We start from the raw sequence: 16,260 nt of genomic DNA, 5'->3' as shown, positions 1-16,260 counted from the left end.
ATGTTATTTTCGTCTGCTACGGTGCCAATGGCATAACCTTCCGTTGATAACATTTAGACGGAACTTACTTAATGACAACTATATTACCAAATCATGAATAAATAGCAATATACGGAACCAATATTTAAAAAAAGAAACTACGATCTCAAGGATAGTTTCAATAATTCATTCCAGCAACAACAATATCCATCACATACAAACTTTATTGCGATGTTGTAATATTGTTTCCTTCGATTCTGTAGGTACAGCATTACTGCCACACATTATATAAGCATTGTTAACAACTTATCCAATATCGTTTATCTTAATCTAGCAATAAGTCATAATTTCCGCAAATAAAAAGATTGAGAATGACGACAACAAACTGTGCCAATGAGTCTTCACTTGTTTTTACCCTTCTTTCATTGGTGGAGACACGTGAAACTTCGGATATATTCGGATTTTCCCTGTTTGGGAAGGAGAGGGAACCGTACCGACTGGTTTGATACCGACGACCATACTGAATCGCTGAATTAGCCGTCGTCGGTATGGAAACCGTCGTCGGTACGGAATGATGTGCTGTCGGTGGGCTGGGAAGGGAAACCGACCGGTGCGGTACCGACGAAATACAGAATACGGCCCCAGGTCCTCCATTCCTCCTTCCAGCTTCCAATAAGGAGAAATAGAGGACCTGACCCGGTGCGAAACCCGAGAAAACTTCACTGCAATTGTTCGCCGGGAAAAAACCAAAAATTATATTACCTTAACCTTTCTCTCCCGCAGGTACTTGGGCGTGGTGGGGGTGACACCGCTGCACCACGCGCACCAAGCGGCCCAGCCGTACGGGCCGCAGCTGCAGGCGCACCCGGCCGCCGCACCCGACGACGGCGTTGTCGGGCGCACGGAGCCGCCGCCCGGCGCGCTGCTCAACCCATTGCAGGAGCGGGAGGAATGGGAGGCGCGGGCGGTGTGCAGTTCGCTGCCCGGCCTCGTGGCGCAGCAGATTGAGGTGTGCCTCAAGCACCCGGACACGATCCGCTCCGTGTCGGACGGCGCGCGGCGCGGCATCCAGGAGTGCCAGTACCAGTTCCGGAACGAGCGCTGGAACTGTACGACACGCAACGATGAGCAGAGCGTCTTCGGATACATCCTAGAGAGGGGTGAGTGGCAGCAAGTTCCCGCTTACTTAGGCCCAGCGCACACGGTGTGACTGTTTTACAACTACCGTCGCAAAACAGTTTGCAACTGATACAAAACTTCTGTCCGCACACGGGTGTACTGGCAAAGGGCTTGTTGTGAATCAGTTGCGTCTATTGAGCAATCAGTGGAGCGTTATAATTTAGTGCAGTACGTGTTGTTTAAAGGCCTTGGCTTTGCCGTGTTCGCTTACTATGTCAGACTCAGACGAAGAAGACGCTATTAACTATTATCAATGCCGAAGACGGCGAAGGGTACAAAGACCAACGTCACATCTTTCCTTGAATATCCTGGCAGTTAGTATTTGTTCAGAACTTCATGCTTCTCCACTTTATCCAATGAGCTTCATGTTGAGTTCTTGATAATTCATTTTGAGATCGACACTATACAGCCGTCAAAATACCACCAAAACACCTCGTGGTCTCGTGCAACTGAAGTCTGCAACGCAACTGCAACCGCGGGCCCACGGTTGTATGTGACTGGTTTCAGACTGGTTTGAGATCGTCAAAAACCAGTCGCGCCGTGTGCGCCTCCACACTCCAATACATTGTCGAGGTCACAAAACAGTTGCAAGCGCAACTGGTTTGCAACGGTAGTTGTAAAACAGTCTCACCGTGTGCGCTGGGCCTTATGCCTCTTATGCCCAGCGCACACGGTGCGACTATTTCGTGATGACAGTTGGTAACCAGTTGCGTCCGCTACAAGTTTCCAACTGAAACAAAACTTCTGTCCGCACACGGGTATACTGAACAAGTGCTGGTTATAAATCATTTGCGTCTATTGTGCAATCAGTGAAATGCTTATTAAGTGCGATGTTGTTTTTTAGGCCTTGGCTTAGCCGTGTGCTCTTACTATATCAGACTCAGACGAAGAAGACGTTATTAGCTATTTACAATACCGACAGCGATAGATAGTTTGTAGTTGCACAGAACTTCTACCTTCTCCATTGCTTCATCAAGCTTCATATTACGTTCTTGATAACTCATGTTGATAGAAACTTTACGGCCGTCAAAACACCGGTAAAAAAAACTACTTACGTGGTCCCGTGCGACTGATGTCTGCAACGTAACTGCAACCGCGGGCTCACGGTTGTATGCGACTGATTTCCGATTGGTTTGAGATCGTATAAAACCAGTCGCATCGTAAGCGCCTCCCAACTCCAATGCATTGTCGAGGTCACAGAATAGTTGTGCGGTCAACTGGTTTGCAACTATGGTTGCAGAACAGTCGCGCCGTGTGCGCTGGGCCTTATGGGAGTATGGATGGCTTCTCAGCTCGGCGTTGCGTTGACGCGTCGAAAGCTGCCATTAAATCGGCTATTTTTTCCCTTCACAGCCAAAAATATTGCAATGAAGGATTTTCAAATTGGCCCCTAAATGGGTTTTCACCTGCCGCTCATGTAAATGGGGTTACATAACTCGGTTTGATTGTTAACGAGTTCAGTTTGTGGATATTCATCGATAGTAATGATAACAGCTGTAGTAATCTTCCCCAAAGTCGTTAGAACATTAATAGCTTTGCTTGGTTTCGCCTTGGTTAGTGGGCCGTCTTCGCTTGTATAGCGTTGAAGTGTTTTTCCCCATCCCATTCCTTCCGCTCCTATCCTACCCCAGGGGCGTCGACGGGCTCCCATCGCGGCGGCGCCTCTTTTCCTTTTTCCTTCATCTCCAGCCCCTCCCCAGATGATTGGGCGTATAAGCCACGGGCTTGGTTCCCGGCCCCGGTGTGTTGTATCCCTGAAGGGTTCACCTTGAACCCTCATACTCTCTGTAGTAATCTTCCATCTGCGGAAAATCGTAGAAATGTCCTTCCTCATTGGATTTTTTTTCCTTTCTGTAGAAACATTAAATTATGGTTTCGCTAGTTGTAGGACCCGCCCGCCTCTGTGACGGTTAGGGGTTCCTCTTCCCTTCCAACCCTATCCTATCCTAGGAGGCGTCACGTCGTCGGGCTCCTATCGCGGCGGTGCCTCCCTCCTTTTTCCTACCTTGTCCTCCCTCTTCTGCGGTGCAGGGGTGATAAGCTTACAGCTCCAGACTTCGGCCCGGAGGTGTAACCTCGCGAGCCCACCCTAGGGTTTCGTATCCGCTGTAGTAATCTTCCACACTTTTTAATTTGCTTCACCGGTTTCAATGTTTTTACATAATTATTAAGTTCCGTCTCTATTAATTTATATATTTCTTATGCTGCCATATATCAAAGTCAAATAAAAAAAATCAAAGTCAAAGTCTCTTGGTAATAACGTGTTAATATTGAAAGCGGTTTAGCAAAATAAAAAGTGTGGAAAATTACTACTGATGTTTGTACCGTTACATATAAAACTCGCGTTCGCGTCGCTGACGTGCAAAGTGATCCGAATTTCACGGATAAAAAAGCTATAATTAAGGCTGTTGACCAAAATTCATTTACAAGATGATGTGATCTATCAAAGTCATAACTTTTCAATGTAATTCCTGTCGATTGCACGTACTATATATTTATTTATATGCTTTTAATCCATAAGCAGTACATAAGACCTTTTACATCGAATTTGTGAACAAATGGTTAAATAATAAAGTGTAACAAGAAACAGCAACAACAACAAAACAATACGAATGAAATGAACTCGGATATTGCTAATACTTTACTTGTATGAACGCATCATCCGCTCATTGGTAATTTAGGAATGGCGGAGAAAGAAGGAGGGATTTAAAGAGGAAGTTTCCTGATGGCGGTTTTAAATGATGAAATTGGTGATGCTATATCAACAGAAGGGGCTTTGATGGAATATTAGGTGGGAGGTAGCGGGTAGGTAAGGGATCTCTGAGTCATAGATTTGCGGTGGAGAGGTAGATGGAAAAAGGATGAGTTCCGTGTTTTACGGCAAGGGACACGGAGGGAGGACATTGAGAGAATGTCGTTAGACCTGAAGTGGCTTTTCATGATTCGGTGGAAAAACCTATGTAGCAAAGTATAACCAGTATAGCAAAATATTTGAAAAAAAAGCTGATCACTAAATACTCTACGCCGCGCTGCGGTCATTTTAAAATTTCATTTAAAACAGCGATCGAAAAGGCAACAGAAATCAACCACGTATTGTATGGGATGGGAATTCCTCCCAAAGGCATACCCAGGATCAAATAAATGAAGGGGGGCAAGTCACGGTAGTTCCAGTTGTAACATTTAGGCCTTGAAAAGGCGAATGAATCCAACGTTTTAAGAAAAAAATGACAGCGCTTTTTTAGGTTTAAAAATTATTTGCTTGACAAAAATATTTGAGCTACATGTCTTATACTAATATCATTTTTCGTGGGTTTAAAGAAAATTTGTGGAAAACTTTCGTTTCAATCTAGTCCTGATTTTCCTTAGGACTTTTGCGAATTTTGCATCTAGGGGGGGCAGATGCCTCCTACTGTCCCTCGCTGGGTACGCCCATGCCTCACCTATGTAGTCCCTTGTCCACACCTCTGCGTAACGGAAACAAATGAAAGGGAAGATGCGTCGGCCTCTAAAATCCGCCCGGGAATATGCTTATGATTTCAGACCACTTGTGCAATGTATGTGTTGTTTTGTGAATTTTCGCCCGAAGTGTATTTCTTAAATCATACTCCTTAACCATTAATTGTATTAGCAATATATAAATAGCAATGATATAATCGTCAATAATTTAGATAATAATTACATCTAATTGCATATTACCCTGCTGTGCATCTACAGAGGTGTTTGGCAGTGGGTGACCCATCACTGACATATACATTAAAATGACCTTTCAGTTTTATTTCTTTACTTGGAATGTGCGATAAATGAGGTACAGATTACACTCAGTGAACAAGAGGAACGTGTAAACTTATGGGGGACATTTTTATAAACTCCGATGTTCCATCTGCTCGGCCTAGTCATGATATTTACCTAGCTTCAACTAAGATGATCCTGTGGGCACATTTATGAATTAAATATCGGTATTCAAACAACCGTTATCACCAGAAACAAGCTCCCACAGTGTATTTAGCTTCTGATACTGACGAATGACATATTTCATGGTAATTCTCCGCCGTGATTTTAAGCTGCTATTGGGCTAATATTTGCCTTATTCATAGGAAATAGTGGAAATATCGATGCTTACGGCTTTGTAGACTACCTTTTGAGCTACTTCAGCATATTTGTACAGCAAATCCTCCAATATACCCACTCGAATTCGAAATCCCTGGCGTATGGCCGCCTTTACGCAGAGAAAATTTAATTAAGATTTTCTGCGAAAATGCTACGAACAATTGACATGACATAAATTCCCGAAAACGTGCTCAGATTGGCTAGCTAACCGCAGCGTCAACACCACGTGGAATTGTGAAGGCCCGAGCCAGACGTAAGACCGATGACGTTACCAGAATGCCGAAAGAAATTGCTGGTTGTTATAAAGCGAAGAAAATAAGTGTACATACTATTCATGGCATTTCCATGTAGTCTATATCGCAATCGTGTTGAAAAAATTGGTTTTACTGAACTCGGAAATTTCGTTATTCGCAAGAATTTGGTGCCTCTATTTATTAGTTATCAGGTACAATTGTTTTCTTGAAAATTTTGAATTTTTACCGTTCTCCCGCGCCTTATACTAATATCCTTTTTATTTGGTTTGAAGAACGCTTCTTCAAAACTTTATAGCATTTGCTTTTTTTGTTTTTTTTTCAATTAACTATGAGTGCTTCAAAATTAGAAAATTTCTGAAACACGTCTAATAGCTTGGCTTTGTCTAGATCCCTTGCTTGCAACTAGATGTGACGGATATTAAAATTATTAAATTTCGATTTTTATTTATTTTTATTCATTATCATGGATTCTTTTTAATAATTAATTAACATATGAGCACGAAATGAGAATAGGCGAGTTTATTACACAGTCACTTTTGAAAACAATTTTCGTTCAAAACGATTAAATTACGTGCAGAACTCTATTGCGCTGCGAAATTTCCGTGAAATATGAAACTATGACGTTGTGAAATATACCTTTTCTAGTGACTCAAAGAAATTTTCTTTGATCACACCACGGAGTGCAAGATTTTTAGTTACCCAATTTACGTCTTTCATTGTTTACTATTTCTCTCATAGCTTTAGGCCCTAATATTTTATCTCATGCTCATAATAAACTCATATTGAATGCGTGAAATCATTATGTTGACAATTTTGGCTTGATTCATGAGGTGACACCCTCGAATGGGTTCCTAGACACTCGTGATATTAAAAACTTTTAGTAGTTGAACTTTCTGTGGAAACACCGAAAATTTCACGGTAATATACGAAGAAAGAGGGCCAGTAAATTCGTGCGTGTAACGTGTTGAAATTGGGGAAATATGGGCATCCTGTTGAACACCTTGGAACATATTTTTGCGAGACTCATGAAAAGAAGCTTATGTCCTCTAAAGAAACTCTGTTTTTGGGAGGCTGGGGGCCACTGAACCTTACCAAATTTTGAAAGTATATCCATTCTTCATGTGCCACTTTGTTTTTTGCGTCCGTAACTTAAGCAGTGACTCAAGGTGCTACAATTCAGTGTCGTCGTTATTCTTCTAGCTCTGTAATTTCCGTTGGTTCATAGAAAGAAATAGTGGTGTTCTTGCAAGTCATTTGCGATTGATGAAGTAATTCGAAGCTCTCCGTGCAAAATGTAGCCCGATTCATGTAATGTATATAAAAATTGAATTTTGGCTATCGGCTGACCTCTCGGTGACCCTAAGGAGGTTCGTAGAAATCTAGTAACCAACATATACATCACTCCTTTGCTGCAGTTACAAAAGTAGTGGAGAGAAGTTTCAAAGGTTTCTCTGCCAGTCATTTTATGATTTCATGAGAGGGTATTTGACATATGTCGTTGGGGAGAAATCTATAAGAGAGAAGATTCGAGGTAGGGAAAGTATAACCTTTGCAATAAATTTGTCTATCTTGCCTTAATTTAACTTCATTAGTAATTTAGGGAAGGAGCTATTAAATGGATGGAATTGATCGAAAAACCGAAAAAATGGAAAAATGGGTACTTATATTTTGTGTTGCAACAGAGGCAAAAAATATAAAAGTGTGATTCTAAAATCAATTTTTTCTACAGCAACGCTGTAGATTGAAGCGAGAAGAATAGTCATATATTTACTTCATCTTCATACATATCCATTAGGGCGGATCGGAAAAATCAATTTTTTTCTAATCCATCTGGCGCAACGCAAAAAAAGTTGTGGGACCGATCAAAAATAAGGCCTGAAAATTTTGAGACCTCTACGTGAACCCCTGACCCTCGCTCAAATGCAATTTAGGGGGGAGGGTCACAATTCAAAAAATGTAATATTTTATGGTCATTTCCTATATATTTTGACGAGTTACTGGACTTCAGGACAAAAATTTCGTGCAATTTGACGTATCTGCCACCGTTTAGCCACAAAATGCCTAATTTGAGTCCGCGTCCGCGAAGAAAATATTCCAACGCCCACGCAGCATAGCAAATACAAGAGCGGCAGGCCGATCCCGTCCCCTCCCCGCTCGCTTCTCCCCCTCCCACGCCTCCAATACAGCAAAATTCATCCCGCGTGCGCTGCTAGGAGGGCGTTCATCTTTGATGATATAAATCGGAAGATGGTAGAAGGTAAAAAAGGATGCGTAGTGAGACGACTTATCTCTTATTTGGCGCCTCGTCGGCGTTAAACAAATCGATGTTACCAACTTTTAGAGAAGTGATGAAATATTTTTAGATCCGAGAACGCAGGAAAGGAGCCTACGGTCTATGAAAAGGGCTCTCGTGTGGCTATAAAGGTGTGCGAACTTTGGATATGCGCTTCTATTCCGGTATTGTCCGACAGCTGTGACTAAATCATTGTTTTTAGTATTTAATGGTGATTATAGTTAGCTTAATCGGTTATCACTCCCTCTCTACCGATCAAATTGTCTTTTTTTCGCGACGAATGACTCGATCAATACATTCGTTATCATCTTGAAATATTCAAGGCATAAAGGCTAGAAATCTTTCATTATTTGACTAAATTGTGCTGAATACTTTTTGACTGAATGTAAAATTTTTACATGTCACAAAATCTATGGTAAAATTTTCAAATAAATGGACGAAAATATAGGATTACAATTGTCTGACATGATAAATCTTTGAGGTTGATTAAACGAGATCTTTGTGTGACTATAAACTATTATAAAAAATACGATTACCCAGTGTCATCTGTTTTGAAAATAATTGTTTCAGACAATTATATTCGCTCTTTTTGGCCAAAATTAATTATATTATGTTCTTAAAAATACATAGTTTTGAATTAAATGTCAATAACGCTGGATGCCTAAGAAAAACCGTTTTCATGGTGACTTCGAAATGCGTCCAAAAAGTTTGTTTGGCAAAGCTCATTAACTAAGGAGTCACGACCCCATGTTTATGGACAGATAGTGTTTAAAATTTTCTCTTCTACCATCCCAGATGTATTGCAGATTCCTCCTGTAACACCATGTTTATGCAGAAGTTTCTGTACATTCTTTCTCTCAGCTATCCCGCCCTCCTTATGCGTGGTTGTTAACGTCAAATTAACTTAATTCATTCCTTGGTCGCTACCCTAACCTCAACAGATCCCTCCGTCGAATTTTTTTCTAAAATTCTAAATATCCCCGAAACTTTGGGGTGGGAATTATTCCGGGCGTTCTAGCTTTAAAAAGGAGCCCGTCACCGTATTTTAACAAGAGGGCTTCGCCGCGCAGGAAATGTTTTCGAATCGTAATTTTCATTTCGGCGGAGAGCTTTCTTATTTTGCTAGAGGAGAAAAGGAATGGCGGAGAGCAAACATTTTTGAAGGATACCCCTTGAGCTGCTTTTTTTTATTTTATTGAAATGCGAATCCGGATGAAGACGTCGAGAAGGAAATGCCTCGCTTCGACTTAGCCTCCCAATGGAATAAAGTGGGGGCACGAAAGTAATTTGGGCTGGAAGGATTTTCCGCTCGACGGCACATCAGTAGTGTGGCGACTACTTTACCCTCCCGTGTGATCTTTTTTCTAATGGAGACGGAATATTTTAATAAAATAGGCATTTTTAATCCTTGAAAGCGACGCTGAGACTTCATCCGACGGTAATGATCTTATCAGCATATTCTTTCACATCTACATACTACCCTGCAAATCTACTCAATGGGTGTGCTACGTTAGGTATTTGAACACAAGCCGTTTCCCTGTATAAAATACGAATGAAAAGGAAAAAATATGAAAATAGAAAATGTGAAAAATATGAAAAAAATTCACCAGCATCTCCTTCCCGCTTAGTACCCACTCCATCCATACAGACTTCTGCCTCCTCCGTATCTCATCTAGAAGCTGCCTCTCCTCACCCACCATGTCCAGCACTTCGTCGTTCCTCCTCCTCTTCATCTTCTCCATTTTTTTCCAAACCCACATCACGATCGCCGTCTTTTCTCTTCCTCCTTCTTAAGTGTCCATGTTTCCGTAACGTAAAGCGCTACTCTCCAGATCAGACTATTAACTATCCTTTTCTTACAAAAATTTCCCTGGGCGGGGAATTGAACCAAGGAGCTTTGCCTTTTCGGGCCACTAGTCATCTATACCTACGTCTGTTATAACTACTACTATCAATCAGTCTTAGTTCAATTGCCATGGTAAATGACGAACAATGGTGTCGTAGTGGTGTGCAAAGGGACTCGGAAAGCGAAAGATCTGTGGTTCGAGTCCAGGGGATTTGTTTACCATGGCAATTCATGTGAACTATAAGACATTTTTCAATTTTTTTTCATGTATTAAGGAAAAATATACTTTAGAGTAACGTTTTTCCGTATTTTTACGAAATTCCTTTAAGCAGTTGATAGAGAGATATATATATATAGTATAATATACACGTAGCGAAAATAATATAATATACACGCAACAGCTGAAAATACTGGTCCGTTATCGTTGATTGTAAACAGCATAAATTAATTCATTTTTGGCCCATAAGTTGCATGTCAAAATAGTTAGTGGGCGGAAAATTTCGAGTTTTTTTCATTTTTGATGAACACACGAGAGGACGGGTGAATAATGTTGATATTTTTTCGTCGTAACCATACTTATGTTTCCATCTCCCGAATTTATGGAGTTTACAGAGTCCGTATTCTTCCGTTTTACGCCCCACAACTTATTTCTCGAGCTATTTGCGTCGAAAAAATCGACGGAATTGTACTTTTCGCGGATAAGTCACTGACGTCACGGACTCTTGCCGAACGGCTCACCGATTCTCCGCAAATCCTCGGATTTGCGCTTCCGTCTCGCGTGGTTCGCTGCCGTTAACACTCTGAGAAGTAATTCTCGAAACACCAATGACGTCACAAACTCATGGAAAGTGGGCAGCAATGCTCTCATGTTTCTATATTAAAGTTTTGAGCAAATGGGTGAATGAGGAAGGCTAGGTTTTGAATCACATTTTTTTTCCTACTGTCAAACAAATTATTCAAATGAATTACGGTTTTAGGACCAAATGAACGGTTTAATTGTGTCCACTAATTTTTAAACCAAGATTATACCCTTTTGGCCTTTAATGCTTCCTAGCTTTGCCCCTGTAAACGCTGTGTCGCTCTGATTGTTTGTCTATAACAGGTCTTAGCGAATCGCGCCGCTTGCCTGTTATTTTATTCGGTTCTCGGATTAATACTAACTATCCCACATCTCAAATACTTTACTCGTATTAGACCTGTTATTTGATCATTAAGAAGTACCTTCTTTCACTTTGTATTCTGAGGACCTTCCCACCAGTCACGTTATTATTCCTGATTTTTTCAGGCCTTGGCAGCGATTTTTAAATGCTTATTCCCATCAATTAGATTTTATATATTATTATTAATAGTTAGAGTTATTTTACGATTTTATACTCTTTCTATGGGCAACGTATTCATGGGGGCGATAGGAATTTTTCCGAAATATATATGGCCCCGCGTATCTAGTGATTTCGAGTTCAAAAACCCGATTCCGACTCTAATGTGAGCATTGTTTTGGCCAAGTGAAAATAATTACGAAATCCGAGCCTTCGCCAATTGCATTCTTGATGTCTTCATTCTATTGGGAAAAAGAAGTGCTAAATCGACACCCGTAAAGGTATGCGTTTAGAACAAGGGATCACAAATTCGCGATTAAGACATTCTTTCGTGTTAGACCAAATGAGTTAGGTTTTAGGTTGTGCTTTGGTTCATTTTCATTGTATAGGCATATCTCTTAGATAATACAATTATGTGAGAATACTTAATGCAAATATGTGAGAATACTTAGAAAGCAATTATTCTCAGCCACAGATTACAACTTTTTGAGTCTTGTTGGATCAGTTATTTTCTGCCTGCAAATCCCTCAAAAAATCGTCATTTAGCGTCGGATCACACACTGTTTTCCCACGCCCACAGTATGAGTAAAAAATAAACAATTGAGTTACAAATTAATATTGGTTTTAGTCATTTTAATAAAAAATCTCGTGTTCAACTTGTTATTGGGAGCCCATGACATCACATCCTATCACAAGAATACTTTTTCGGGCCCATTTTTTTCTCTAAATCCATGCTTTTCTTTACTTTTTACGATAATCCATAATACCACTATAACAATATGTTTTTTTTCTGCCACCTCGATATTGCAACATAATTATGTTGCCTTAGAAATGAAGTTATGAGTAAATATCGAGCCATTAGGCAGGGGATGGAGTTTTTGTCATTCTCGCCCCAAAGTGACTGGGTATTTTATACCCTCTTCGTTTTGGCTGTTCTACTGACTACTTCCTTCTTGCTTCGTTCATCGTCGGTCGCGCGACTACCCTGGTATACTTTATTTCCTCAAGTTTATAGTTTCTATTGTTGGTCTTATCCTCTTCTCTTCTACTGAAACCCAATGTCTTGGTTTTATTCACATTGATCAATAACTTACCATTGTTTTTGCCACATCTATCACATTTTTTTTCAAACCCCTCACTTTCTGTAAACGACACGACACGCTCTAATTAATTGAACTTCTCGGCCTGGATGTTATTTTAATGCTTCGGTACGTATTGTACCACCTTTTCATTACACATGACGGTGCTTTGGGTTCGAAAAAATAAAGTGACTTCGCAAAAGCATAAGGGACGAGTGTTTACTTTCCAAAGTTACTAAAGGAGAAATTGAAGTAAAGGCTGCTAGTGAGCGCGTGCATACCACATTAAGAAAAGGAAGATTAAAATTAACAGTATGAAATGCAAATTTCTCTTTAATATCATTCTAAACTAGTTCCAATATCAGTCTGATTACTGTGAATTTCACCGCCGCTAACGGCAGGCTTGAAATATATCACATTTTCTAAAAACTTAACCACCAATTCATATTTATATCAATATGAAATTAGTATCAATGTGATTTTTATGATTCTAAATTATCCTGATCTTGAAAAACAATTGTCCAAAACTTCAAAATAACTGCCAAGAAAAAAATTCCTCTGGACCGGCTATTGAACCACGAACATCAGGTTTTCCGGGCCACTGCACAGACTATGCTAACTATCTAGATGCTATCTGGATTCCTTATTTCCCATGCCAATTTATGCCGGAGGTCAGTGGTTCCTTTCCTGTTTAAGGCATTTTTTCCATGACAATTAATGTGAATTTTACCGCCGTGAAGTATTGTGAAGTATATCACACTTGCTCAAAACTTAACCATCACTTAATTTTAGTTTTTTGTCTTTAGAGAGCCACCTACATATTTTTCATTAGTTTGAGGAATCAGGGTTTTATATTGATTACGTTGTTTCCAAATAAAATAACATGAAAAACCAAGCACGACACAAAATTTTATGTATATGCTTGTATATACATAAAACTTATATTTAGTTTATAGTTTTTTCTCTATTTTTTGCATTTACTGAGTCTTGATGTAATGTTTTTTTCTTTGCACCTTTGTCAAATAGTTTTTACTGAATTGCTGTGCACTTGTAAATTATTTCATGGGCCAAATGGCCCACGATAATAAATTAATTGAATTGAATTGAAAATTTTAAAGATTTGAAAAAATTGCATGCTTTTGCGTATAGTAACGTGAGTTTTAAAACAAGCAATCATCATCATTGCCATGATTCAACGATCTGAATATTGGTTTGACGGAATTACCCTGCTCCTCGCTGTGACCGCCCGTGTCCGCACACTATCTACCCGTTCCTCGTAGCTGAGTCAATCTTGGTTCCATGCGCAGAAGTCGAAAATCTCTCATATACACTCGGAGGATTTGACAGCCGCTGGAATCCTATACGCGTGACTGCGCCGAGATTAGCAACATCTGCGCGCGTGTTGAGTTGGAGCGCGGAAGGCTGTGGCTTGGGGCGGGGGGGGGGGGGTGAAGGCTCTGATTCTTCCGCGATTGCTTCGGCGGGGAAGGAGGGGAAGGAGGGAGATTCACCCTCCCTCCTCCCCCTCCCTCTCCCATATCGCCAACCCCCACCCCTTCTCCCGGCTCTTTTGCAATTTTAATCGCGCCTCTATCTCATTCTTCGGGGCCGCTCCAGCCGTGTCCATTTGGGTGAATAATTTAGCGCGCGCCCGTGAAGCGACTCTTGACTTTGTAGCTTTAATTTGCTAAACACTCGGCTTGGCGCTTCTGAGATCGTCGTGGCGTTCAGACGACGGAAACGTGTATTTTATTCGGTCGCTGTAAATATATATAAATGTATATACGGCACACATTTATGTAGTCGCGCCTAATGATGTGATTTCTCGAGTACGTCCACCCATCCGTTCATTAAATTATTCCCTTACAAGGTGCTCATTGCAGCGGTGTAAAAGGTTACGGGATTGACTGTAGCGGGACGGTTGGGTTGGCTTCAACTTGGGCTGATTGTGCATTCTGGCTGCGATCTTTCCAGTTCGTTCCATTATTTCTTTGAATCTTCTGACAGTGCCTCGGTGCGAAAACGAATATAGGCTGAGAACGTGCCTGCAGAACTATTTTGTCAGTCAGATTTCAAAATGCAGATAACTCTCGCAAATATCACGGTGCATTCCTTGCATTTTTACACGGTTTTCTTAATATGCTTCATCTGATTGCCTGTTTCGTCGATGTAATGTTGTAATTGATTTTTAACCAACTTCTTATTATTAGATCGGCTTGAAATTTTTCATTTTTACGTACTTGGTTCTAATGACAACGCAATATTCAATAATTAGGCACTTGAAATTTTGTTGCATTGTGCTCTAATTAATTAACTAAATTGCCATATGGAAAAATTGTTTTAAAGTTTTTCAATTGTGTGCGTTAATTATGAATTTTTGGCAGAAATTTCTTTAACAGCTTTAGTTTAATCGATTACATGATTCACCACTAAAAACTAGAAAATGAAGTTAAATAAAGTAGATAAAAAACACGTTCTTTCTGAAAACAGTTTAAAATGCACTATAAAGTAAAAAAATAAGGTTTTCATCTCTCGTAGGGTAAAGCGTGGGTGAAGATTAGTGTTACATATTAGTATAGCGTGTCAATCCTTACTTACCTATCAGGCTCTTTTTCGCTCATTTCTAATTAACTTAATCATTACCCACACTCCGAGTAATGAAAAGCTTATTTTTTACCTTGTAGTGTATTATATACTGTTTTTGATCAATAGCGTGTTAATTACCCTTTTAAATTTTTTTTAAATTTACTCATAGTAATTTCAATGATCTCTTCTTATTTTGTGATAAGCTTCGGAGATACGTTTAGCCCATAGCCGTGTGAGACACTGGATTTTAGAAGTGAGTTTTGCCCATCTCAAATCCAATGTATCGTTTTCCTTTACCCATCCTCTTATTTAGGATGAATCCGTAATATTTTGAATTCCAACACATAATTAATGTCCGCCAGGAAACTTGTGGTGTACTCAAAAATTTTTAATCAATGATAACCTGCATGTATTTTATCGAAAATTTGGCGTGCGTCAATGCTGAAACTGGTCAAAGATGAAAAAGCTATTCTTTCATTTTTTCTTTCATACCAGTGTTATTTTCCATTCCCGGTGACCTTGAAGTTTCTTGCTATGAGAGGCGAATCCGGATCCTGAAAATTAGGTGCCGCTAAGAGGACTAGAATTAATTTTTCTTTCAAAAGGGAATGATGGGAAAACCGACTTAGTTTATCGCGGACCTCTTCTGTAGAATAATGTATCAAAATTTAAACACGCGACTTTGAAGGCAATATTTGTTGTGCATTAGGAAAACACAAGGGTATTTTTCCATTATTCTATTTCCGTGGAACCTTTTAAGATTATTTTCATGGCATCTATTGCTGTAACCCTCCATGTCCAAACGATTGATCGTAATGTTATACTTTGAAAATTTTATGTTATATGAGAATCTACTTCACTGATTTGTAAGCTGAGTGGCGTAATTGATTCTATTACTTTCTAAGGCCTTGCAGATAATTCCATGGCAAATTTAGTTTCCTTACAAATATTTCTTTCGTCCTTTCTGTGAAAAACGTCTGTACCTTTAAGAAGTAATTTCACCTCAAGATGCTAAGCGATTTTAAATGAAAGATGAAGAATTTTGATGACGAAACACCGAAATCTGTACTTTTCTGATGGTGGAAAAATAAGCTTTCATCGAGCATATTAATGCAGATAAAGTAATTGACTTTCCAAATGAACTTATCTTTTGAGTACCATTTTCTGTGTGAATGATGAACATTTATGCCCCGTAATAGAAGTCAAGCCCTTAGTCTTATTATATTATTGACTTCAATATCTCTTCATGTATCAGTTATTATTTTAATGAAGCCATCAGACGAGGTAACTGATTATGCTAAATGACAACATTCACATTCTCTTCAATAACTCTGCATCGACTATGTCAACCGTACAATAATTGTCCGAGTGCGACTAAATTTCGAAGATAGTGACACAACTCAGTACAAGGGCGTAACCAGGATCATAAATAGGGGGGGCAAGCCACGGTTTAGGTGAGGGGGCAAGCCAAGTTGTTACATTTTAGCATGGAAAAGGTGAATTAAACCAATATTTTAAGAAAATTATAACAGAGCTTTATTAGTTTATGAGATTATTTCCTTGAAAAAATATATTTATTTTAGTTACATATTTTATACTGATACGTATCATTTTTCGTGGG

General features: G+C 39.7%; 1 protein-coding gene across 1 annotated transcript in view; it reads left to right on the top strand.

Moving 5' to 3' along the window:
* Positions 1-16,260, top strand: part of LOC124171089 (protein Wnt-16-like) — a 315,609-nt gene that overhangs the window by 141,658 nt on the left and 157,691 nt on the right. Inside the window, exon 2 of the mRNA XM_046550236.1 lies at positions 763-1,139. Within this exon, the coding sequence (XP_046406192.1) occupies positions 763-1,139 (377 nt within the window). The remainder of the gene's footprint in view (positions 1-762; positions 1,140-16,260) is intronic.

This window comes from Ischnura elegans, chromosome X (genome assembly GCF_921293095.1).
Source record: "Ischnura elegans chromosome X, ioIscEleg1.1, whole genome shotgun sequence".
In the NCBI taxonomy this organism is placed as follows: Eukaryota; Metazoa; Arthropoda; class Insecta; order Odonata; family Coenagrionidae; genus Ischnura; species Ischnura elegans.
Note: the sequence above shows the minus strand (reverse complement) of the source record. Positions and strands in the feature narration are given on the sequence as shown.